The 26,184-nt window shown below is 40.0% G+C and overlaps 1 protein-coding gene across 9 annotated transcripts in view; it reads left to right on the top strand.

The window, feature by feature from the left end:
- The window catches only part of UNC79 (unc-79 homolog, NALCN channel complex subunit), a 238,393-nt gene that overhangs the window by 133,375 nt on the left and 78,834 nt on the right, over nt 1-26,184 (top strand). For 7 of the 9 annotated variants that reach the window (XR_012133711.1, XM_073241936.1, XM_073241935.1 and 4 more), the window contains 9 exons: nt 1,487-1,628; nt 4,623-4,702; nt 4,786-4,934; nt 8,972-9,129; nt 12,064-12,245; nt 14,004-14,205; nt 14,845-15,024; nt 16,469-16,534; nt 23,938-24,224. Coding sequence is in view for 8 of the 9 variants with exons in the window: in XM_073241936.1 (XP_073098037.1) it covers nt 1,487-1,628; nt 4,623-4,702; nt 4,786-4,934; nt 8,972-9,129; nt 12,064-12,245; nt 14,004-14,205; nt 14,845-15,024; nt 16,469-16,534; nt 23,938-24,224 (1,446 nt within the window). In the remaining variant the exon portion in view is untranslated. The remainder of the gene's footprint in view (nt 1-1,486; nt 1,629-4,622; nt 4,703-4,785; nt 4,935-8,971; nt 9,130-12,063; nt 12,246-14,003; nt 14,206-14,844; nt 15,025-16,468; nt 16,535-23,937; nt 24,225-26,184) is intronic. The other 2 variants (XM_073241937.1, XM_073241931.1) reach the window with 1 other exon arrangement.

Below are 26,184 nucleotides of genomic sequence, written 5' to 3'. Positions count from 1 at the left end.
TGTGGGAGGGATGCAGTGGGCAGGAGGGCTTTGTCTTAGACGTGTGGTCTCCACGGTGTGCACCAGCCACCTTGGCTCTTGTTTTCCTGGGACCGGGGGAGGGCAGGAGGTGGGTAGCAGAGGCTCGGGCTAGTATGCAAGCCAGGTAGCACCATCCCCGCCACCTTGGAGGATGATACCAGAAATGTGGGTTACTGGGTGCATGCAGAGGAGTCAGTATGCAGGAAACTTGTCACTGTACTGAATTTTATGAAACTCAGTATATATGTAATTTGATCAGTGTCTTGTTCGTGGGTGACCTAGCAAAACTCTAAAGCTGGCAAAGTGTTCTTCAGGGCCCTGCCAGCGACCCTTTTGAATCCTCCTGTCTTTCTTCTTGGTGTCCTTGCTCCCCATCAATCCTTGTCTCCTTTCTTTGAGCTGGTTCTCAAATAATTCTTCAAAAAATGCTTACTGGTTAAAGTGTTAAATGAAAGAAGATGCTTTTAAAAGAGGATATTTAAAGGTGGAACTTGAAAGAGAGAGAAAAGCTGATATGGGAGGCTGACTAGAGGTGGATATTCTGAATGGTAGCCCTAGCTACTGTCTGCTCTCTGCCGTCTTCTCGTTTTCACCCATTTTTGCAGCTAGTTTTATATACATACAAATGTATAGTGTTAAGTACATTCACATTGTTGTGAAATCAATCTCCAGAACTTTTTCATCTTGCAAAACTGAAACTCTGTCCCCATTAAACACTAACTTCCCCATTCCCCACACCCCTTATCCCCTGGCAGCCGCCATTCTACTTTCTGTTTCTATGAGTTTGACCGCTGTAGATACCTTATGTAAGTGGGCTCTCAGCAGTATTTGTCCTTCTGTGTCTGGCTTATGTCACTTAGCGTAGTGTCCTAAAGGTTCGTCCACGTTGTTGTGTGTGTCAGACTTTCTTTCCTTTTTAAGTCTGAATAATCCTCCATGTGTGGACACACCACATTCTGTTTATCTGTTCACCTGCCAATGAACGTTGGGCTCCCATGCCTAGCTCTCCTTAACTCACGTGTTCCAGCACTTCTTGCTCCCAGGAGTTGACTTCCCTGGACAGCCAGTGTTTGCATCTTAATATATTCCTGCACACCCCCTATTATTCCCTACTGCTTAAATTCCATTATGGAACAAAGTGTGCATGAATTGGAATCAGTTGGTGAGTGAGACATGATCCCATGGCTTAAAGCAGAGACGGGAAAGGAGGCCTAGGAAAATTTAACAATGTTTTTGAGATTTTCTTCCATATTTATTTCGAGGGAATGAAAAATGTTTCAGAAATTACTGATCCAAATTTCCTTAAGCCATTATGGAAATAAGCTCAAGGCTCTTCTGAGGCAGGAGCTTTGCCTCAAGGGGCTGAACGCAGCAGGCACTCAGTCGATCTCTGTCGAACTCAGCAGAACCGTTTTTTACATCCCCAAAGGGCTGCTCATCTGGCTGCTTGTCACATTTGTTTCAGGAGCCCACAGACAGCCTTGAAGATAGCCTCCTTTCTTCCAGACCAGAGTTTATTATAGGCCCTGAAGGTGAGGAGGAAGAGAATCCAGCAGCCAAGCACGGGGAGAACCCAGGCCACCGCACTGAGCCCACGGAACATGCTGGTAGGTGAACTTCGGCTCCTGGGGGCGAACAGTGTGCACATCCCGCTCTGCACAGGCCGAATGGTCGGAACCCTGGTTACAGTTTCAGAGGTTGCTGTAGACTCAGGCAAGTTCAGGCTTGGCTTCCTCAGTGTAGACTTGTGCAAATGAACCATATCCCCCCAGATTATGAAGTGAGCAGATCCAGGATATGCTTCTAGTGGAAGAGAGGTCACCAGGCATCCTTCTGGCAGCTAGAGCTGGTTTTATCTGCCAAACCCCATCTTTTAGGGTGGGAAGCATTAATTCCCACTTACAGTGTATCGTGTTCTCTGTGGACAAGTAGCTATGAACCAGGGCCGAGCAGCTGAAGTGGAGGGTGCTGAGACACAACAGCCAATTAGGGCATTTGGCCATAGCAAGAGTGTTTTGGGATGGAGGTAATGGAACTTGAGCTCATGCAGATTGTGCCCAGGAGGCTTGACCAGCTCTCTGGACAGGCTACGTGTATAGCTGCACGGTTTATGCTCTAAGGCTGGTTGGCCTGGCTCAGAGCTGGGAGGAAGGATGGCCTGTTTTTGGTTTGCTTAAAGGCTGTGTGGGGGCTAACTGGGGACAGCAAGACGGCAGGCAGGCCAGAATCACGCTCTAGTTCTTTACACTCTGAAGGAGTTTCAGGGATTTAGGATGTAACTGCACGTGCCTCTGGGAGAGCCTGATTTCTAGATCGGCCCTATGACACTCTGGGAATTTGTACTGGACCTGGAGCAAACCTGAGTAGCTCTTTATCTTCCTGCTTCCATTGTCCTGAACTGTTAGAATAGCTGGTGCCTTGGAGGCCTACCCCTAGAACCAAAGTTTGGAAAGCATGGGCTTTCCATTGTTCCTTCAGTGAACAGCAAATACTGTTAAGTGACTGTTGTGTGGGGTTCACTGTAGCTCCTGGGTGTCATTCAGAGCAAGGTAATGACGTCATTACTACAAAATGCTTGGTTGGACCTCACTGCTTCTGCATGGATTGTATAAGTGGGCAGTTGAGTATGAATAGCTTGGCCCACATGATTTGGAATCATTAAAACTTAGAATTTGAAGGAATACCTGAGATGACCTACTTCACTGGTTTCCAGGGTACTTAGAGTTGTACAGGCCCTGTGTCGCTTTCTGAGGACCTTCCCTCACTGGGGTGGCAATTGGTGCAAAGATGTGGGCAAACGGTAAAGACTCAAACAGCTACCCTGCTTCAACCAGGGTGCTCTGACTTGCTCTCTTTCAGATGTTAGAATCCTAAGTAAGATTTTCATTTAAAAAAGTGTCCCATAGAAAAGAAGTTAGAAACCTGCTGATGTAGTTTAGCCTTCTCCTTTGCAAAGGAGGAACATGTATCTCAGATGGGTTAAACAACTTGCTCATGGGTGCATAGCTTGTATTACTCATTCCTAATTTATGCTTTATGCTTAAGTAGCTGCTAGAATGGTAATAGAGTACCAGGATAGTCTGAGGAGTTGAAACACAAACAAAATGAATGAGCTGTACCCGCCTACCCCCCATTCTGGGTACATCTGGGTTGAGGGTCTGGGAATTGGAAACCCAAATACTGTACAGCTAGCTAGTGACAGGTTGAGATTAGTACCCAGGTCTCCTGGCTTACTTAGAATTAATTACTTGCTGAGGCCCAGGCCCTGGGCTGTGTTTCTATCGGGCATTAATGCCTAAAGGAGTTAAGGATCCAATAACCTGTACTTTTTATATGCACACAAACAATTAACTGCCACTTTTACTTATATGTAATATTTTATTTGAACAATGGTTAAAATTAACCAATTTCTTTTTATAAATTACTCTTTTCCTTGCTTAATTGCTGTAGATTCCATTTACGTAAACATTTGCTCTGTTCTTCTCGGTCAAATGCTACTTCAGGCTCCTGTCACAGCTTCTGGGCTGTCCCACTCTCTGCTATCTTACAGAACGTGGTTATAAATGGTCTCCTCAGGGAAGCCTCCATTAATTTTCCTCCAGGACCATCCTTCCCTGCTGCTCAGCATCCCTTCTTCTGCTTTGTGGGTCTTCAGGTGGTGGTCTTGAGCTCCTCTGGCAGAACAAATGGGTGCTCTTGACACAGGCTCAGTGATTTCTCCTTACTTTTAGAGTATTTCCTCTTTCTGCATTTTGTGGCCTGGAGCCTATTTCTAAAAGCAGTCAGATATGTCCTCCACTAAAAATACTTTAAAAACCTTAACACTAGGCAAAATAGAGTTGAGTGCTGATAACAAGTATTTAAATACACCAGAGTGGAAGATTCCTAATAAACTGTTTAGTGTATGTGCCAAGAGAGTTTCACTCTCCTTGTCTCTGATCCTAGGAATTGCCACACTTACAATGGTGATGTGAAAACATTTTACACTAGTGTCTAAATCTGGTTAACTTGTGAATTCTGTTCTCTAGCATGCCTCACATACACTGTACTGTCACCCTCTACCATAGGGGCAAAGGTTTTAGAGTTCCTTTATCACCAGAAGATAAAACCATGAGTAGCTGTTCTGATTAGAATATGCTCAACCTCTTCTGAACACTCCCTTGTTGTGTGAGCCTGTGAGATAAATCCCTCCTTAGGTGCTTCTGCAACCTGAATACCTCCCTTTAATACCTGCTTATCTCCTTTTCAGTTAGGAAGATGTGCTTAGCCAGGCCCCAGGCCCCTCCTGGTAGCAGCAGAATTAGCTGCCCCTGGGAGCCAAGAACTGGGGTGGGGTTGCTTCAGGGAGCTGGACATCTAAATATATGATGGGCTCCCAGTGGAAAATGGAAGCTGAGAATCCAGGGTCTAGAAGGTTTCCTGCACTTGCATCATAAAAGGGATATATTCTACCTGGAGAGCAAATGAATATGTTACATAAACACTTTTTAAATATAACCTCTGTCTATTTTTTCTCCTCTTGGTTTTATGGGCTTGTTCAGTGCATGGATGGTGGAGAAAGGAGGAGTCAGGCTAACCTTTGTGTAATTAATTCTCCACAGCAATAAAGAATGATACGGAAAGGAAGTTTTGCTATCAACAGCTTCCAGTAACTTTGAGACTAATATACACCATTTTCCAGGTATATTTTTTAAAATATTTGAATATTTGATTGGTGCCATTGCTATTTCCGATCAATCAGTAACTGTGTGGTTCTTTGCATAGGAAATGGCCAAGTTTGAAGAGCCAGACATTCTTTTTAATATGCTCAATTGCCTGAAGATTCTCTGTCTACATGGAGAGTGTTTATACATTGCTAGAAAAGATCATCCTCAATTTTTAGCCTATATTCAGGATCATATGTTGATTGCAAGGTATGTCTCCTAAGAGATTATGATTTTTTCATTTTTATTTTAGGCTTTAAATCAAAGTTAGGTAAGACTTACCAACTTATTTGGTTTTTTTTCTCTTAGCCAGGACAGCCTAATTGCCAATGGAAACTGCTTTTGTTTCTTTTATTGAGTCTCATTTTTAAGTATGTCAAGAGGCGAAATAATAATTTTCTTTGTTAAATGCTGTAGAATAGAAAAGGCAAAATAAAGATGATTTTATGCCCTCCAGTTGTTAGATGGCTTAGGAAGACAGTGCACCCTAGAAGAATGTCAACAGGTGCTTAGTTAATACTTACCTAGTGGGACTGAATAGACTTACTCAATTTCTTACTTGAAATAGAGCTGCTAGTAGCCATCCAAAATCTCTCCTTATATTCTCTGGTAAGGTATTTTTTAGAGACTGCTGAAGCATTTTGAGGAAAATAATAAAATATTTCCTTGGATTATGTAGTGTTTTTCTTATTAGGAATCTTAAAATAACTGTTACAATCTTCCTGAAAATGAGTCAGAAGAATATTGCCCTCATTTTTTATGAAAGAGAATGAGGTGATAAAAAAAAGAAAAGGTTGATTCATGTTATTTTGGGATAAAACCAAGTTGAGGCTCTATCTGTCTTCACTCATTTTGTCTTTTTATTTATTCATTCATTCAATAAATATTATTGAGGGCTTACTATATATGTTATTATTCTAGGTACTTTGGGACTTTACAATCTAGTTTGGAAGGGGGTGAATACTATGTATAGAGAAGGTGACCACACAACTGTGGTCTACTTTTGAGAGTGAAGAATCGGTGATCTTTATAAGTAACCTCAAAACAGTAAGTGCAAAGTGGACTAAAATCTTGGATAAACTAAGATACATGATCTCCCTGTGAATATATGAGTCACTCTCAACCCAAGGGATGTGTCATGGGATGACTACCTTGTATAGTTCAGAGGTGGCAGAGGTCATTTCTTGGATGATTAGAGAAGGGCTCCAAAGCAGGTACTGTTTGAATGGGCCCTGAGATAATGATGACACTTGACAGGTAGAGATTTGAGGTGGGCAGGACATTTTGTGGAAAGTAGAAATGCCCAGAGTTAACAAATGGCAGAGTTGGAAGGAAGAGACAAGAAATGATAGGGCATACTTAGGTGATACCAAGGTTTTCTTTTTTGCTGCATGGGTCTTAGGGGAATGGAAAATGAGTTGGGAAGTAGGTTGGGACCGAAGTGTGAAGGGCCTCGGAGATAGAAACTTTACTTAATGATGTTTGGAGACCTGTGGGAGATCTTAAAACAATGAACAGGGGCAGAGTTGTACTTTAACGGCAAGCGTATGGAGAAAAGAAATCCTTGGGAAACACCCACATTAAGGGCAAAGAGTATGTTGCAAGGGCTTTGGGAACATACAGATATAACACAGAACCTTCTTCTGAAAAGTCTGTTAGAAAAGGATGGGGAAGATCAGGTACTTAGAGTGGAAAAGGAGTGGCAGTCAAGGATTTTTAGGATAAAGATGATGAGCATATTTTTGGTCAGTGGAAAAGACTAGAGGAAAGTTAGTTGGTGGAGCCAGATTCTGGAAGACCAGAGGATGCAATGAAACGAGGGGTGGGTGGAAAAGAGAGGGATGTTCTTGCCTTTGACGGGAGACACATTGTGTGGAAAAGAGAAGTGAAGTGTCAAGGGGTTATAACAGGTGACTGAAACCATAAGAAGAGTAGGTATTGATGTCTTCTCCTGAGAGGGACAAGGATAGAGATTGGGTTGGGAGCTTGAGGAACATGGGAAAGGTATGAAACAGCCCACGTGAGGAAAGCAGCAGGGAGTCAACAAGAAACAAAGACCCTATTTCCAAATAAGGTCACATTCCGAGGTTCCAGGTGGACATGAATACCTCTGGGTGGGGACACCATTCAACCCAGTACAGAATCATACCGTGGGAAAGGCGAAGGATCTCAAAAAGCTTCCTTTGAATAAAGTGGGGACTGTACAGGTGGAACGGAAGTTGCTGGTGGAAGATGTAGACACGGGTGCTTGGGTGTGCGAAAGAGTAGGACTGATCTGAAACGAGCGGTGGGACGGAGGAGACAAGCAGCAAGACTAGACAAAAGCGATGAGGGGACAGGAGTTGGGCAGAAGCTCTGTCCACTCTGTGAGAGTGGGGCTACAAAGTGGGCCAACTTCTGTTGTTAAAGCAACCCATGCACAGGCCATACGTACCTGGGCCAAATGGATTATTGTGACCATGACATCTCTGCGTTGGCCTTTGGGCTACTTAGCCCAGGTTTTGTCCTCAAAGTACCACGCTGACGTAAAAGCCATAATGGACAATGAAGAGATCTGGGGAAAAGACACTCTTCCTTTTTTCAAACAAAGATGCCTTAGATTGCTGGGAAAGCCAAATGGGACTGGCCAAATCCAGGGTTTCTGTCACTGAAATGGTTTTCTAGCAATGCTGTATATGGTTTGCCTTCTTTCAACTCAAAGTCCCATGAGGGCACAGTGCTGTCTTGTTTTTCCTGTGCCTTACTCGCGGGGCCTAGTGTTATGTTCTGGGAACATCATCTTTGGCCTCATGACCACAACAGTAGCTTGAGGTTTCTGAATGCCTACTATGTGTTTAGCATTGTGCATCATCTCATTTAATACCACAAGTATTGGGAGGAAATGCAAGTTCACAGAAGTTAAGAAATTACACGTAATTAAGTTACAAAGCTAGTTAATGGCAGGGTTGGCATGAGATCCATGCTTGTCTGGTTTCCATTACTCAGATGGAGCATAGAGTGTTTGAAAATTGCTCCTTTTCATTTCATAGCTCTAAGTATGCTCCAAAACACTGCTGACTTGTACCTCATTATGTTCTCTGTAAAATATGTAGATACATATGGAGATAATGTATATTACTCCTCCCATCTTAGTGGTGCATGATGAGTTTTTTAAAGTCACAATTATTTTGTGTGTCACAAAAATCCTGATACTAATTCTGGAGCCAAATAGACAAAACAAAACAACAACAAAAACAAAAGGCATACTTTAAATAACTGAACAAGATTTCTGAAACCAATTATATATTACTACAAATATATAATTCAGACTTATTGTGGTAGAAATTAATGGGACATAGCTAAACTTGCTAAGGTACATTGCTGACCACTAGTGGTCTGGTTTTAGGCATGGCTCATCCTCGCAAGATGCTTCTAGGGATCTCTCTCTCTCTCTCTCCCTCTCCCCTTTCCCCTAACTCCCTCCCTCCACATCACTTAGCCTAGTTCCATCTGTGTTGGCTTCTCAGCAGGCTGTCTCTGTGAGGCGGGAGTGTTACTAGCAGCTCTAGACTAACATTGCACTTCATTCCTGAGATTTTAGGAGGAGAGAGATCCACTCTCTTCCAGAGTTCGTATCAGTACCTGGAGAAAAGGATTCTGGCATTCCCATGCTTGGGTCATGTGCCCACTCCTGGACTAACCACTCTACCTATAGTATTAGAGTATTTATATGAGCCTTGGGTTTGTGTGCACTCTTATGCTCGGGAAGGTGGGGGACCTTGATTGATAGCCTTGCCAGTTGGTGGAGAGGTTGTTCTTAATAGAAAAAGAGTTGCTCTTTGCTAGAATAAAAGGGAAAAGCTGAAAACAAACACAACTGCCCAGATGTTCACTGTAAGAAAAATTTAAAAATCACTAATCACCCTATCATCTTAACATGACTGATATCAGTTTTGTATGTTATTTAACATTGTTCCCTTATATACCTAAACTTATAAAGTATAATTTCTAATTTTTATGTGAAAAGTGTAATGTTAAGTGGTGTTTTTCCACACTGTTACATAAAAGCAATTTCTTAAAAAAATTAATAGAACAGAGCATAAAAAAAGTTTACCAGAGGATTATAGTCTTGTGGATGGTGTAATTTCACCAGAAGCATCCTTACCAGCCACCTGTTGACTATACTTCCCATAAATTAAGATAATAGCGCTTTTTTTCTAGAAAGGTTATCATGACTGTAACCACGTTGCCTCTCCTGGATTCCTCAGCCTGTGGAGAGTTGTCAAGTCCGAGTTCTCCCAGCTATCTTCACTGGCAGTTCCTCTCCTTCTCCATGCTCTGTCACTTCCTCATGGTGCTGACATCTTCTGGACAATCATAAACGGCAATTTCAACAGCAAAGACTGGAAGATGAGGTTTGAAGCAGGTACCTCTGTATTAGCTTAAAAACTCTCTGGGTCATAAGGTAAACCAGATGTCCAGGCATTGTTTTGCTTGCTAGTGGGCTTCGGTGGTTCTACCAGCTGACATTCCTCTAGAATGGTATCTTGCAGGCTGGTCCTTAGGGGGACCTTATCGAGGCTTGCCAAGGATAGCCCCAGTTTATGTCTGTTGTCCAGGTATATTTATTAATTGTATCCTTGTTTACTCTCATGCATCCTGGCATGAATGATTAATTAATAGTCAACGTAATAGGTTACTTGCATCCAAGTAACTGGGAATGTTTGTTAAAATGCATATTATCGGGCCTCATCCTAGACCTACTGAATCAGAATCTCTGGAAGGGAGGCCAGGAATCTACATTTTTAATAAGTTCTCCAGGTAATTCAATGAAATCTGAGAATCTCTGCTGTTATACCCTTGCCACTGAAGCATCAGAGATCAGTCTAGTGCAGTGATAGGTTTAATTTCCTAGTGCTTAGAGTGGCAAGTTCTTATAAGAATATGATGAGGAGGGCACCTGGATGTCTTCTCTTAGCCTCACGTCTGCTGGCTTCACTGTTGCTCCAGTCTCTGGGCTCATCCAGCAAGGTCTGCATGCCACAGTGTGACTTACCAGAATGGTTCTGTATGTTACAGTGTCTCAAACATTTGGCAGAGAAATAGAAGTTCCCTCTGGTGAGTTAACTATAATACTTTAAAATTCAGTTCCCTAATATCTGGCCACCTCAAAGAGTTCTTGCCTTTTAATGCCCCATGAATTCCAAATGGCTGGTTTATATGAAAACATGATATAGGAAATCAGATTAAGGTAAAATTTTCTAGGAAAAAAACTACATGATGTTGGCAGCATTTTGCAGGCATTTAACCACAAGAAAAAGGATAGATATCTAACTATGCTCTTTCGCACCAGTTTAAGGATTGTATTGTTGCCCGATCAATCTTGTCAATCACAGCTCTGCTTATGTCACTTTTTTTTTTATGATTATGTCACTTTTTACTAAAAAATTTTTAGTGGGTTTCAGTGCCTGAAAAATAAAGTTCAGACTCCTTAAACTGACAGTCAGGCCTCCCAGGGTCTAACTGCAAGTGTTTGCAGCCTCATTTCCCACTCTCCTCTCTGTACGTACTGTTGCCATCTCCCCACTGCTTCCTGCTTCACCTCATCCATCTCATCCATGTCTTGGCTATTCTGTGCTCTCCACCTGAAATCCTTTTCCCTTCGGTGTCCCATTCAAGTGACACCTCCCTTTGATCTACCTTCAAATGCCACCATTGAGTTCCACCTTCTAGGTTCCCTTGGTGAAAAGTCATTTCTTTATCCCCTGATCTCTTACAGTGTTTTACTTAAACCTCCTCAGCGGCATTTATAGCTTTTTATATTACATTTCCATTATAGTCATACATGTCTTACCTCTTAGTCAACTTGACTTTGAAGTCAAACTGAGAATGATACATTTATCAGTCTGCTTGGGCTGCCAAAACAGAGTACAATACTCTGGTGGCTTAAACAACAGAAATTTATTTCTCACAGTTCTGGAAGCTGGAAGTCCAAGATCAAGGTGCCGGCTGGTATGTTTCCTGGTGAGGGCTTTCTTCCTAGTTTGTGGAGGACTGCCTTCTCACTGTGTCCCCACCTGGCAGAGAGACCGAGAGCTCTGTTCTCCCTCCTCTGATAAGTATACCATCCCCATCACGGGAACCGCACCCTCATGGCTTCATTTGAACCTAATTACCTCCCAAAGGCCCCACCTCCAAATACCATCGCACTGAGGTTAGGGCTTCAACAGATGGATTTGGAAGGGATACAAACATTGAGTCCATAACAATTCATTTTTCCATTTACTTCCATCTTCCTCCAAGTACCTGGGATAGTTTCTTAGTTATTATATATATACACATACATATATACTTAATACATATTATAAAAATAAGTGAATCAGTAAATTTATTGAATAAATACTATATGTACTATGCACTAAGGGACCAGTAAAAAAAGTATAAGAGCAGATTCCTGCTCTTGAGAAGCTACTAATTTAATTGATGAGAACAACTATAAACATGTAAGAGGTAAAGAAACTATAAAGGTATAAATGTGGTCAAGATCACAGAGAAGATATGTCATATAGTTATGTGTGAGCACACAAATGTCATATGTAAATGAACAGTATTTTTGCAGGAGTTTGTGGGATGAAAAGGCCACTCTAGGAGGTCAGAGTGGACTTTACAGAACAGGTAGAATGTCAGTAAACAGAAATAAAAAGAATATTCTAGATTGCTTGGAACAGCTTAAACAAAGCACTAAGATGTTTTTATTTCCATGGCACTATATGGCTTCACAGACTAACTTTTAATAGAACTATGTTTTAAGAGTGGCTGGAATTGTTTAGCACAGATTTGCTGAGTAATTAAAAATCTATCAAGTAGACATGCACCTATTTTGTGGAAGAAATATGTGGCTTCTATAGTCCCAGGAAGTCTGTTTGATTGTTATTTTATATCATGACATACTAAGAGTGGAGTAGGGGATCTAGAGCGCAGAGCCTGGCCTAGTAGGCACCTCCCAGCACCCTATGTGGTTTGTAGAACCCCTATGGTCTCGACAAAGAAATGAGCTTGTAGGCATTTTGAATAGTTTGAAATGCAGCTGGATGTTAAACAATGGAAAAGACCATTAAGAAAGAAAACAACTCAGAGCTAAATTAAGGCTGCCTGGGAGAAAAGTACTACCCTGAGTAAAAACACTTTCTGCTGCACAGATGAAACAGAACACTTGTGAAGGTGACATTAGAATTTCCTTTTGGCATTTAAAATTAGTGTGGAAGGGGTCCAAAATTAACTTAGTCTCTGTGGATTCAGTTCTCAGACTGTCTCTAAAATAAGTCTCATTTTTTTTTGTCCTCTGCCTTTTACATTGCAGTGGAAAAAGTTGCTGTAATTTGTAGATTTCTGGATATTCACTCAGTGACCAAAAACCATCTACTGAAGTATTCCCTGGCACATGCCTTCTGCTGCTTTCTGACAGCTGTGGAGGATGTCAACCCAGCAGTGGCCACCAGGGCTGGTCTCCTGCTTGACACCATAAAGAGGCCAGCACTGCAGGTGAAACCCTCAGATGTGTGTTAACTGCTCTGTGGACTGTGCCCTGCTCTGCTCCACTGAATCATTGAATATTGTCACATATGCACATACAATGCTGCTACTAACAGTAGAAATTTTTAAATGGGGTATAACACCCCAGAACCACACCTGTTGTCCCAGAACACACCTATTGTTTGTATTTGTTGATGCTTTCTTTTCAGTCTTTATCCGTGTGTTGGTATCACTTCTGAGAGATTCAGTTATTGTATAATTGTTTTCTGTGACAGGTTTTTTTTATCGAGGCTGGTTTATCTTACACCATTTAGCTGGCTCCTGGGCTGGAAGTGCTTGTCATTAGAGGCCCGATGCTAAGAGAGATCGTATGACTTGTAAAATAAATCAGAGTGAAACATGAGAAGATAAATCTGCTACTGAAATGAAGCACCACAAATTAGGACATTCACATAGGAACACACAGTATGAGACCTGGAGAGAGTTGTATATTTTATCTTGTTTGGTACCTTTATTTTATAGTTGAAGAAACCCAGTCTCAGAGATAATGTGACATGTCAAAGGACACAGAGTGAATTAGTGGGAGAACAAAGACTAGAACCTCCAAAATTCTGATCTGCTTATCCACATTGGCACTTGATTTATTAATGTATCATTATAATTAACCTAGTAATAATGGCAAGAGCTAAAATTTGTCAAATAGGTACTGTGTTTCCAGGGCAGTGTTTCAGGAGTGTCCCACATGCATTATGCCATTGGGTCCTCACAATAACCTTTTGTGTGTTCCCATTTTAAGATAGAGAAGCTGAATGAGGGGTAGAAGGGTTAAGTAACTCTTTTCGAATCTCACGGATAGTAAGTGGCAGAGAAAACTCAGGTATGACTCATAACAAAGTCCCTGTTCTTTATCTGTGTCTGTGGCTGGGTCTGGGTCTGTTCGTACACTGCCTCCTAATCCAGTGTAAGGGCTCTTCCTGTAAAAGAGACTAAGAAGAAAGGGCAAGCTGTGCAGGATCTGAGAAATTGTAAGGTTATGCTTCCTGTGGGCTCCCACCTTCCCATGTAAAAAATCCCAGTTGTCGCCTGAGTAGTCCTCCTCTGTTGGTCTTAATCTGACCAACAGATTAGTTGTATGTCCCTTCCTGCAGGGTGTAGAACATACAGGCACTCATTGGATGAGTTGAATGAATGAATAGGACAGGTGGGTGCATTTTAAATTTCATTCAGGTAAAAAAGGGGAATGGTAAATTCATATACTAGAGAAATAGATGGTGAATCCATTCCAGCTTTGGGTTTTTAAGATTCTGCATTCTACTCACATTCCAAAAAAAGACAAGATGATTTACTTTCTTTTAGAATCATGGAATTTAGCATTGAAAGGGAATTGAAAGACCATCTTCTGTGTATTCTAAAATGTAGATTTGGAAGTATCCACTCTTAATAGAAGCTAATTGAAAAAAGAAATATTGATTGGAGGGTATTTGAATTAAATGTTATTAATTACTGCATCAGAAAATCAATAACATACATTTAGTTCATGAGATAGTCTACAGTTCAAGATATATTCTACAACTAGGAGAAGCTGTTCTTCTGCATTTTTTTCCTACCAAAACTTGCAATCAAAAAATGTTTCGATTGGATTATTCTATGTAAAAGTATAGATCGAGGAGGTTGCCTGGTTTCACTGACTTTGCTTAGTGTATTTGCTTTGGAGTAACTTTGGTGTTTACATGTGATTTACCTTTTTTCTCCCCTTTCCTTCCCCAGGGTCTGTGTCTTTGTCTTGACTTCCAGTTTGATACTGTAGTTAAAGACCGACCCACAATATTGAGCAAGCTCCTACTCTTGCATTTTCTTAAGCAAGATATTCCTGCTTTGAGCTGGGAGTTCTTTGTCAACAGATTTGAGACACTTTCTTTGGAAGCTCAGCTGCATTTGGATTGTAACAAAGAATTTCCTTTTCCTACAAGTAAGCAAAACAATGACTTTTTAAATAGTTGCAGTTCTATTTCTTGTGCTTGCTAGATAAGCAGAAGATACTTTGCATATAGTTTAAGTTCCCATTATGGAGGATACCTTGACTTCATGTACTCAGATCATCACATGTTTATTGAATAACCACTGTAGTAATCCCTAGATGAACTATTTTCCGGCATTTCAAAATCAAAACTACTCTCATCTCCTTAAAGACCTCTGATAACTATTGGTGATGTGTGTTCCTTAACCATGATTCAATTATCACATTTATAATGTTTGTGAGCAATTTTGTGAGATATATTTGCACCTTGTATATTCACTGTTGCATGCCTATTAATCAGTTACCTGCAGCTCTAAGTAGATGGAAAGAGACTTTGGTCACTCAATTATTTATCCAGTGATAATAAAGATTAGATAATTTAATCTTATGGTCTAAACAGAAAAATGATAGGTGATCATCATGATAGGCAACGGTCATGATTTTTAACGATTCATCTTAGAGGGAGATGAATAATTCATGTATCCATGAGAGTTGTGTTTTAATATTGAAAATATACACAGACGGATTTCAAACTAGTTGCATTACATAGCTGGTGAAGAAAAATGATGACCTCTAATTCCTTTTGGAAAGCGATCACCGCTGTGAGGACCAACGTCGCTAACCTCAGTGACGCAGCCTTGTGGAAGATCAAGCGGGCTCGTTTTGCCAGGAACCGCCAGAAGAGCGTGCGTTCGCTGAGAGACAGTGTGAAAGGGCCGGTGGAATCCAAGAGGGCGCTTTCCCTCCCTGAGACCCTAACCTCCAAAATTCGTTGAGTATCTCCTTCCGTCCTTCCTTTCAATCTGTTTAATGTCTTTCTGAGGCTGGCTTGTCTTGTTGAATGTTCACTGAGAGTAGCATACTTAGTTAACTGAGCTCACTCAGCAGGTTTGGGCTTCAGATTCCCTAGAGGGTCACCCCAGGGGATGTCAATGCCGTGGGTGGCTTTTTTTCCATTTGTGGCTCAAGCCAAGCCCTGATCCTGCAGTGGATTGTTTTGAAATGGAGAAGGCAGCAAATCCACTGATTCTTGGCCTGAAATGTAGGAGCGTTTGCTCCCAAGTCCTAGGACATGAGGGTTTGCACCACCAGCCTTGTAACCTAAGAGCGTCCTGCGTAAGACTTGGCAAGAACCCATGGCTGCTAAGGAGGTAATGCATTTTCTTTTCATGCTTGAGGAAGGCAGCCAAACATACCTCCAGACAAACCAAAACCAGTGATTGCTTTTGAAGAAGAAATATCAGGTTGAGGAGAAGTTGAATTCCTGCCTATCTTCACTGGAAAATTTATAAATAAAAACAAGCTTCATTGCCAACTTAAAAAATAGCCATATATGTTTTTGAAAGGTCTTTTATTGCACTTTTAAAGAGAGCAAAGTTTTTCCTAAATTACCAAATGACTAAATGAACTCTAATGATTAGCAATGGCTCGTGAATGACAAATAATTAAAAATTCATAACTAAATCACAGTATTAGTGATGGTGTATATTTAAATATATTACTAACTTGTAACATTTATTAAGGAATTTAATTTTTAAATAACTGCTGTGGAGTTAATAAAATAGCACCATCAAACATATTTCTTATTCTCTCAGAAGCTGAAAGATTTGCTTTTTCATTGGCATTTATTAGAAGACAGCCTTATATGACATAACCATTGTCATAAATATGATTTGATTTGATTTATTGCATTTTTCTCTATTTTATGACAAGCTATGGAAATGTGGCATTTTGAACTTTGGAACAGTCTATGAAAGCCCTTTAAGCAATCAATAATCCAGTATTTCAGGGAGGAAAGATAGTAACAGGCAGCCAATTAAGAATAACATGTAGTAGCACTAGGCCCCCATTGAAACCGAGTCAGAGTCTAGAAACCAGTGTCTATATTAAATAAATTACAATTTCTATATGAACTTCCCAGCTTTTTAATAATCTAACCAGTCAGTTTGGGATATAAAATCAATTTATTGTTATTTCTTGGTAATTGATTCACATGACATTAAGAGTTGAAGTAACATTGAAGGATGTTCTTGTGATTCAAATAAACCCACAAAAGCTTTTGTGACATAAACATCTTCTATGTGATGTTAATTACAAATAGGAAAACTAAATGTAAACTTGCCCCTGCTATCCAGTACATTTAGCACTGAGTATATTTTCTAGGCTCAAGTTGTTTTTAATGTTTATTTAAATAGAGTTGTTGTTGATTTTTAAGCTGTGAGGTTGACCAGGCATGAGCAGTCTGCTCCAGCTCTCGGTGGGACACCTGAACAGACACCAGGTGGGTACTTCTGACGTTGAAGGGCCGTGTGCAAATGTCTATCACAGGTGGACAAGGTAAAGAATGCGGTGTCTCTAACTGGACCAGGGTGATACGCTTAGGATTTGCAAGCTTGAAGGGTCTTACCCCTGTTGCTCAAGCATTTGAGCCCTTGGCGTAGCAATTCTTGATATTGGCAGATGACTTTGACCCTGTTTGCTTTTGGTCCAGTAAGAAGCATCATGTCACCCAAGTTTGCACTTTTCCCCAGAGAGCCAGTGTGACTAGAACTATACATAGTACTTATATTTGTATGTGTATTTACACATAGAAATATTATGTTCATATGTATCTGCTATAGGAAAAACATACATTTCATTTACATTTTAAAAGGTTATACATTTGAACCACCATCATTCACTCATCCCCTTAGCCGTTCCTGATTCTTTGCAACTCTACATGCATTTCTGTCTCTCAGAGAAAGGAGGATTGGCATTGTTCGGAGGACCACTGGATCATATTCAGCTCGGTGCAGTGTAACTACCACTCGATGTTCCCTGATAGAGGATAGCTCTTCAAGAAGTATCCTAAGGGTTGAAGGGGCACATTGGCAAGGCTACTAAAGATCGAATGTTATCTACACAAATGGTGTCACAACTCACTGAGAAGATTATGAAGGTTCTGAATATGTGCTTATTTGTCAAAAACAGATCTGTAATGTATCAGGCTGTACAATATTTAGTTTTTTTTTTTTAATCTAAGAACAGTTTTAAGATAAACCTTTCAGAATGGTCTCAGAAGGAAATTTCAAGTAAGGAGACTTTCAAGACTGTGTTTGTTATGTGTTATAAAAATGAAGCCAGAAAGAGAGGTAGCTAGGGATGGGACAGGAGGAGAGGAGAGAGAGCCACAGGGGTTTGAGTGAAGATGGCAACTGTTGGCCAGGGTTTATCTTCTCTTTTAAAATTGCTGATAAAAAGGAATAGCGAACACTTGACAGAGTCACTCTACCTTATTTTGCGCATTGCTTGTGCCTCAACTGTGCTGGGATTAAAGAGAGAATAGAAATAAGAATTTATGACCCTGAGCTTCATGTAAAATATGAAATCCATCCAGTTCCCTTTTTGAGATTGGTCTTATGCAATTCCAGAAATTATCTTTATTTTATCCCATCTTTTCTTTTTATCTTAAAGCTAGTCTTTAATTATTACTACCTATTCCAACAATCCAACCAACGGAGTCCTCTCACATCTCTGGGAAAACGTGCACATATGTTTCTTGAAGTTAAGAAGAACCTTCAGGCATCTACATGTCCCACCAAAGGCAACCTGATGGAGAAGAAGAGGTCCATAACAGCATTGTTTATATTAAATATAAAGCTTTTGGAAAGATAATTTACATGACACCACCATAAGCAAAACTTGCTTTGATTTGGAGACAACTGTCTTAGCTTATAAGGCAATTTCAAGCTAGTTTTTTCCACTATGCACTATTATTTACTAGACATCCAATGTTATAACTTGGAAGCAAAGACATGCCAGGATAGTCATAAGATCATACAGTAGTAATACTGTAGTTTAAGATAGTAATTACATGGAAACTGAAGAACTTGCTACTAAATGAACATACTTTTATTTGGTGCAGGTTATGAGCTCTTTTGTGCAAGACCTCTATTGCTTAGGCCTGAAATAAAGCATGTGCCCTATAATTATACGGCAAGATGTAAAGTGCTGTGTAGGCTGAACTTTTTGGCACTGGATTACAATTTATGGCTCTCTGATCTTAGCTTTTAAATATTACCCACGGCAAGTTTTGCAACAGAAAAGCACTTGTATGGAAGGTATGCTGTGCAAGGCTAGTGAAGCTCTGCATTCCTCTATGACTTTTATGAGTCAAATCAGAGGACTTTGTGCATATAAATAAAACTCATAGAATATCATAACTGGAACATTAGAGATACGTTAGCATTCTCATTCTGCAGAAGAAGAAAACTGAGTGTTCCTGAGAGGAACAAGTTCCACCAGCTTTTTGGTGACAGATCTGAGTGACAAGCCAGATGTCTTGATCGCTCTTGCAAGGCATGTATGGTAGATGCTAGTAGGAGCTCAGCACTTTCATTTAATCCTAATTGATGAAATATACAATTTCACCTGTTACTCTGCAACTGGTATAATTATAATTACATATAAGGTATATTTTCACTGATGCTGTGAGAACCAAGAATTCCTTGTCTTTGGTGATTCAGACCATCTGTTGTATATTGACTGAATATAATGCAGCAGTTTACCATAGGTTGTAGCAGCACAGTAATGAAAAATTGCTGTCAGCACCATGCGATCACAGGGAGCTTAATGATACATTGTTTCTCATGCCCTGGAATGAATAACTAAACAATAGTAGGTATATATTAATAATAATAACACTTTATATATGTGTAGTACCTCTTTATAAGTGTCTTTAATGCAAATCATCTAATTTCAATTTCATAATAACTCTGGATATACATAAAGTATTATTTTTCATTTACTTTACATATGGATAGGAAAACTGAGATCCTGAAGGATTAAAGTAATTCTGCTTAGACGATTTGTTCAAGATCACATATAACAGTCTTGGTTAGGGACTGATACTTAACAACTACTACTTGATGAATTGGTTTTAGGGTATTCTGGCTTTGTGGGTACATGAGGGCACCTGTCTGGTTATGGAGCTGACCTGGGCATTCAGATCTGCTACAGGGTGGCCCTGAGTGTCCATGCTAAGGGGCTTTCCAGTTAGGACCCAGTTTGATCTAGAGCTATCCCAATCCCAAAGCAAAATGGATCCTCTCAATTTCACTCCGGCCTGCAGAGAACTCTTGAGGTGTCTTGGTCTTTCTACCAGTAAGAGAAGGTGCCCAGTGCTAGGCAGCATTGGCCAAACTCTCTTGTATTGACCTTCCCTGCCTCCCTTTGGTTTCCCAGCCTAAGATTCCAAATTACTTGTCTTTGGTCTCTCTCTTTCTAGAGACGGTTTGCCGTTCACATCTTCACTAACCTGCAAAATGCCTATTGGTCTTTAAGAGCTGATAAATCAAAGAGTGCAGTTGTTTTTATAGGAATGCCCTTATTTTAAATAATAGTTTTGGGAAATGACAGTTTCTATTAACCAAACATTTATTAGACACCTGAAGTCCTAGGAAATATAAAGAATGAGAAGATAGATCAGAAAATCTTAAACTTTCAACTTGCTTGCAGTCAACTAAGGGAGATAAAATATGAACATGCTTTATCTAGAGCAAAAGTGGTAGCATATAGGATATTCATGTTTTGTGGACAGGTGGCTTCTCAGCTAGACCTTGACTGGTGGATAGAATATAAACGCACGGCGATAGAAGTGTGATAAGAAGAGGAAAAGGCAGGGATGGGGAGCCCATGAGGATATGGAGTTAGTCCCCAGCCCCAGCCTTGCAGCCCCCTTTTGTGGCTGTGCACTGTAACAGAACTTCTGCGAAGGCAGCTTTAAGTTGACCTAATGAGCTAGGGAGCTCAGTAAGGCAGTGAAGTCAAAACCACCAATGTCAGGGGACCTTGTTTATGGTGCTTGGCCATTGGCTTCTCTGGGCCGAATGCAGAGTGTGCTCGTGGAAGGAGCCCTTCCTTCCTCTACCTGTCACCGTTCGTGTGACAGAAGGGTCAGTGAGCTGACACACACTGAGGAGTACTAGCTGCTTCCTTGCTGTTTGGAGACTGAATCAATTTTTTCTCTTAGGTAGAAGACAAGATCGGAAATATTTATTTGGATTCAATATTTTTAAGACTTTTATGAATAATAAGCATCTACTATATGTCAGGCATGCCCCATATTCTATGAGAGATATAAAAATGGACACGACATAGCACTTACCTTCAAGGAGCCTTTGTTCTTAGAGGGCAAAAAAGCAAATGAATGAATACAAAGTTCTGCCTTGCAAAATAGTTCTTTGCCATAGAAGAGTTAGGAATGCTAAAGGAAGTTTCTCTCCATTTTCTCCTTTTTCCCTTTTATCTTCTCTCCTTTCTTGTCTTTGGAGATTTGCAGGATTTAGGGATCATATCCAATTGCTGAGAGGAGGGTGGGCGTATGTAATGAGACTGTCCCCGAGGACTAGATCCTTAGGATAAGATTGGGGGTGGGAGCGCAAGGTGAAGACAGCCCCATGCTGGCTACATTCTGAGACCCATAAGCAGCCCTGCTTGTAAGAACCTTGAGCATTTGGGGTGGAATAATAGGAGATAAGTCTGGAAAAGCAGATCCTGATCCTGCCTGGTTTCAAATCATCAGAAAAAACAACATTTCAATCAGTTGTGCCGTTCTGTGGACAAATTGTGATGGACGCAGTCCGTGTTAAAGTTATGGTAGGAACAACTCTGTCTCATGTTTATAAAGATGCTTACATTTTCCTTTACAAAAATGATAAAATCAAATCTTTTAACATGTTAAATCTCTGTGGTTAAAATAGATAATAGAAGTTTCATAGACTAGAATTCAAAAGCAAGTGTTCTAATTGTCACACCTTAGAGAAGATATTGTAGGCATTTAGTTTTAAAATGGAAATTTCATACCCTTTATAGAAAACTAAAATAGTAATATTTCTTTAGCAATAAAGAAGATTTCAGCTTTTCAAGCTTATTTTTCTTAGGGACTTGATTAAGGGAACTTTTCTTGAAGAATGTTCCAATTACAAGCTTATGCTACTTTAAAGAAAGACAATATACAAGGTACAGACTTGCAAAACCTACAACTAGAAGAGTAATTCATTGGGATGAAAAGAGATTTTTTTTTTACTTTATGCCAAAGTTTCCATTAACTAGTTCCTTTTTCAGTATTGTTAATGATCACTCATTATTGGCTATTCAGGGGACGCAAAGTGTAGCAGACTGAAAGCCGAAGTGCTGAACACCAGTGAAGATGAATCTGAAATGAGAATAGAGCATTTGTGGAATGATACTTAGTCATTAGGAAAATATGATTTGGTGGGAAAAGTTCAGGTCACACACTTTTCAAATGAATGTCTACCGGCAATGGGAAGAAGAACTTTGTAGTATTTAAAGATAAAGTCTGGTGGCTTCTTTTCTAGATGTGAACTTTGATCAAATGAAATGGGGAGCCAGTGTCTTTGCTGCGCCTGCCCGGGGCTCCCTTTCTCCTGCACTGAGGTCTCTGCATTCTCAGGGCTGTAAAGCAAAGGTGTGGTTTCTTCTCACACACTCCTTAGATCCCTTGCTGACTTTGGACTTTGGAGGCTGGCCGTTGAGGACCTGGAGGTGGCTGAGCCAGACTGAGTGATACCAGCTCTCTGAAACCTTGCCCCCCAGAGCCAAAACAAATTAAGGAGTGAAGCTATCTGGTCACAACCCTCACTTGCTACAATACCAAGCCCTGCAGGGAACCTCAATTCTCACACTTGTCACATTTCTTGACCCAAGCTTGCTCAACACAATAATCTCCTCCTAGTTGAAAGTAATCCTCTGGAGGAAAAATAGCAAGACTGAATTTTTTTCAATACTGAAAAGATCGTTTTTCTAAACTTCTATTGAGTTTTATAAGAATTTACATGAGTATTGATTTTGGTCTGCTTCTATTTCAAACATTGAATGTAATTATAATATGCAATGCTGCTTCACATTTCTGGCCTCTTGGTGAACCAGGATGTTCCACATAAATTGATCTTTTTTTCTGGCAGCTGATGCATGCCTAACAAATAATTACTTTAATAATTTATCGATCACTCTCTGCATGTGAAACACAGCGATAAAAAATGTCCTTAGGTTTTATTTGAATAATTTTTGGTAAAAATTATAGAGTATGTTGCACGCATTTATTCCTTCATAAACAGACTCTCTGAGACAGGACTGCTAGTGTGCTAGGGTCATACTGAAGCTTGTCAGATGGCCTCCCCTGTACTGGAGGCACTTAGACATACTTGAGTCTGCTGCTTGTCCACTCATTGTTGCCTTTCCCTTCTCAGTGTATCACTTTAGAACAGACCAGCATTTTTCTCATCATCTGGGATAAACTAGAAAACCAAGCTTGTCTGTTTATGCGCACAACCTTATGTGCAGTTCTAAACTAGTAAATTCTGAATTTGACATTACTTTCACGCCACTGCTCCAGAGAAGAGGGTCTGGCTCGAGGCAGCTCATTTCTGCAGCCCCTGGAAACATTTCTGCACTCTTGCTTCTCTTGACTGTGTCCTGGAAGACTGAGATTTTCCCAAATTAGTTGAGTTAATGGATATAAATGACTACCTAGCTCTTTGTCGCATCCTTTATGCCCTAATTCTAACAGATATATTCAAGGTGTGGTTTATAATGGTTTGTAACCAAAGCTTGTCATCATTTAGTAGAACGTTTCCTCACGGGGTGAGAGATGAGAACGCTGGTGCGCTGATCTACCCCACCAGGCAAAAACTATTTTTTCAACTTAGAAATTCTGATGTTGCTTTTCAGAGGAAATACATGAATGCAGAGGGTATTTTGAATAAGCCCCAAAACATAAGTAGAGAAGAGCAAATCTTATTCTTCCTTCACAAAGAGTAAAAAACTAAACCAGATCAGAAGAGGCAGAAAAACACGGGGAGACAGGGTATAGTTTCTGACATTGAAAAGAGCAGAGGAAGTCGATGTCAGGGAATTGCTCATATGTAATTATTTATTAGATAAAGAGTAAATCAAGGGCTGAATATTTTTTCTTTCCATGGGGCTCACATTCCTGTGGTGTTTTTCTCTGTTTTTAAAAGCTCATGCTTCTTTCTGTCTGTGCTTCCCTCCTCAGCCCCTGCCCCTACCTTGTATGTTTCTCATTACATATTGCAGGGCTTATAATTTTGTGCTTTGTAATTTTGGCTGCATCATTCAAAGAGTACATGCTGCTAATGTCTCCAGATGTTGAAAAAACACTTTTTTGGCACCAGCTGATTTATGAACATAACTGAATTGAGATAATTTAAACGGAATAACCCAATAGATGTTTTTGTGCTTAGTGGATTTTAGAATATTATTTTTGAGGTTATTCTTAGGTGCTTATTTTACAAAGCTGAAAGGGAAAGTTCCCTTTATTGCTGAGGGTAAAACTTTGCCAAGATATTAAAAAAAAATTCACTGAATGCAAAGTTGATTTAGATATTTGTCTTGCTGTTTGAAGATAACCTTGCTTTATAGCACCTTATTTTTATTACCGTTCCCTTATTACTCCCAAACTACTCGGTTGTTGATGAGCAGAAACTTCCACCCCTGTGCTAATGCTTTACTTAGTAGGCCATATTGTGCCTTTAAGTTTGTCTGAAATAAAACTTCTAAATATTTAGTGGAAGCAAAAGGAATGGTGCTTTATCAGTAAGTGAGATTTTAGTGCAAACTTACTTGTGGGGAGCCGCCCTCTGATGGCCTTTCTTGTACTGACAGGACAACAATCTCCTGAGAATGACAACACCATCAAGGACCTGCTCCCAGAAGATGCTGGGATCGACCACCAGACAGTTCACCAGCTGATTACAGTGCTCATGAAGTTCATGGCCAAGGATGAGAGCAGCGCCGAGTCAGACATCAGCAGTGCAAAGGCCTTCAACACAGTCAAGCGGCACCTGTACGTCCTACTTGGCTATGACCAACAGGAAGGTTGCTTCATGATTGCACCTCAAAAAATGCGCCTGTCAACATGTTTTAATGCATTTATCGCAGGAATTGCCCAAGTAAGTGTAAGCTTTTAGGAGTCCTACTGTTAGGCTTTTAGTAGAAGGGAGTCCTTAAATTCCATTTAGCCTTCATTAGGCAGGGTAAGGGGAGGGGAATACGGAAATGAGTAAGATCAGCAGCCTAATGTCATAAAGGAGTAAGAAATGGTTTTTTTTTTTAGGTAAAACATATGTAACATGTTAACTGTTTTTAAGTGTACCATTGAGTGGCAGGAAGTACATTCACATTATGTGCAACCATCACCACTGTCCATCTCCAGCACTTTCACATCATCCTAAAATGAAACTCTACCCCTTCAACCACAGGGGACTATGGGGTTTTTGTTTGTAGGTATGGTTTGTTTTCTTCCTTTTCCTTTTTTAGCTGCAGGTGGAGAGTCGAGTTAATCATACAATTTACTTCATGTCACATTATCATCACTGGCCTTTTCCATGTTTGTCTGCACCTCCTAACTGCTGTGTTGTGTGCTCTCGGGTACATTCGCCATACTTAACTATTCCCAGTCATATTGCTCCCAACTCCTCATCACCCCAAGCAGCTCAGCAGTCAACATTGTTTCATGCACCTAGTCCACCAGTGTGAGAATTCCTTTGAGACATGGATGCAGAGCAGAATTAATGGACCACTGAGGTTAAGTAGCCTAATTTCACCAGTGCTGTGTATCTCACTCTCCAGAATGGCTGCAGCAGTCTGCAAAGTATACAGAACTTGGAACTAGAGAGATGTGGATATGAATTTCACCTCTGCTACTTTAGTAACTGTTATGGCCTTTGGCGTCCTCTGCTTATTTGCTCATTGGTAACAGATTTTTTTTGAAAGCTTAGAGACAATATATTGCAAAGCACTTTAATCAGTGCCTGTCTCATGGGAGTGACTCAGTGATGGTAGCTGTTATCAATTAGATCAACAGACTGTAATATAATGAACACAGATTCGCAAAGTGTGAGCAATATGTATGTGGTTTTCTCTTGCTGATGCTGCTAACTAGATGGGTCGCCACTAGTACTCAAACTGCCTGTGAAGAGAGAGACACCGTTTCAGATACCCAACCCACCCTCCTTGCTGTCCTCCCTTAACTTCTCTCTTTCTATGTCCATGTTATACATTCTTATTTTATAAATCTAAGCAAAAAATTAAAAAATAAATCTTTAGGAAACCCATGACAAAAATAACTTAACTACATTTTGGTGTATATCACTGGTTGCAAATTTACATACATTCATGTATACATCATACATATATATGTATGTATATGTATATACATATATGTACACACATTTTTTACAATAAAAGGATCATATTATATATACTGATCTATATATATACACACATACATACACATATATGTAAAAGGTTTTTTAAACCTGAAGTTAATTATGAAGTTCATATCACATAAGTTTTGTATCCTATTTAATGACTATGTAGCATTTTTTTGTCATAAAAATAATATTTAATGAATCCTGTATTATTAAATATGAAGGTTATTTTTAATTTGGGGGGACTGTAAGGCTAGATATCTTTATGCATACATTTTGGAACACTTTTCTGATTATTTCCTCAGGATATATTTAATTGCTGTACTGGAGACTATGTGCTTTTTCTTACTCTTGAATATTGCTACATTGCTCCCCTAAAAGGTTGTATTGGGTAATATGCTTGCCAGTGGTGTCTAAGAGTGCCCGTTTCTCTATGTGATTACCAATATTAGGTGTTTTCACTGATTTAGTTTAATTCTAGATAATAGTTTAATAGGATGTCTTAATAGATAAAATTTTATTTTCAATAGATTATTAAGTAGATAAATTAAATAGATAAGTAGATTAAAATGATTTTAACTTACAATTTTTTAAAATTTCTTGTGAGGGTGGACATTTCCTCTTTACGTGTACCAGCCATCTATAAATATTTTGTGAGATGCCTGTTAAACATTTTGCTCATGTTTTGATGGTTCAAATT

Source organism: Manis javanica, chromosome 8, assembly GCF_040802235.1.
Source record: "Manis javanica isolate MJ-LG chromosome 8, MJ_LKY, whole genome shotgun sequence".
Lineage (NCBI taxonomy): Eukaryota > Metazoa > Chordata > Mammalia > Pholidota > Manidae > Manis > Manis javanica.
This window is presented reverse-complemented; position numbering and strand designations above follow the sequence as displayed.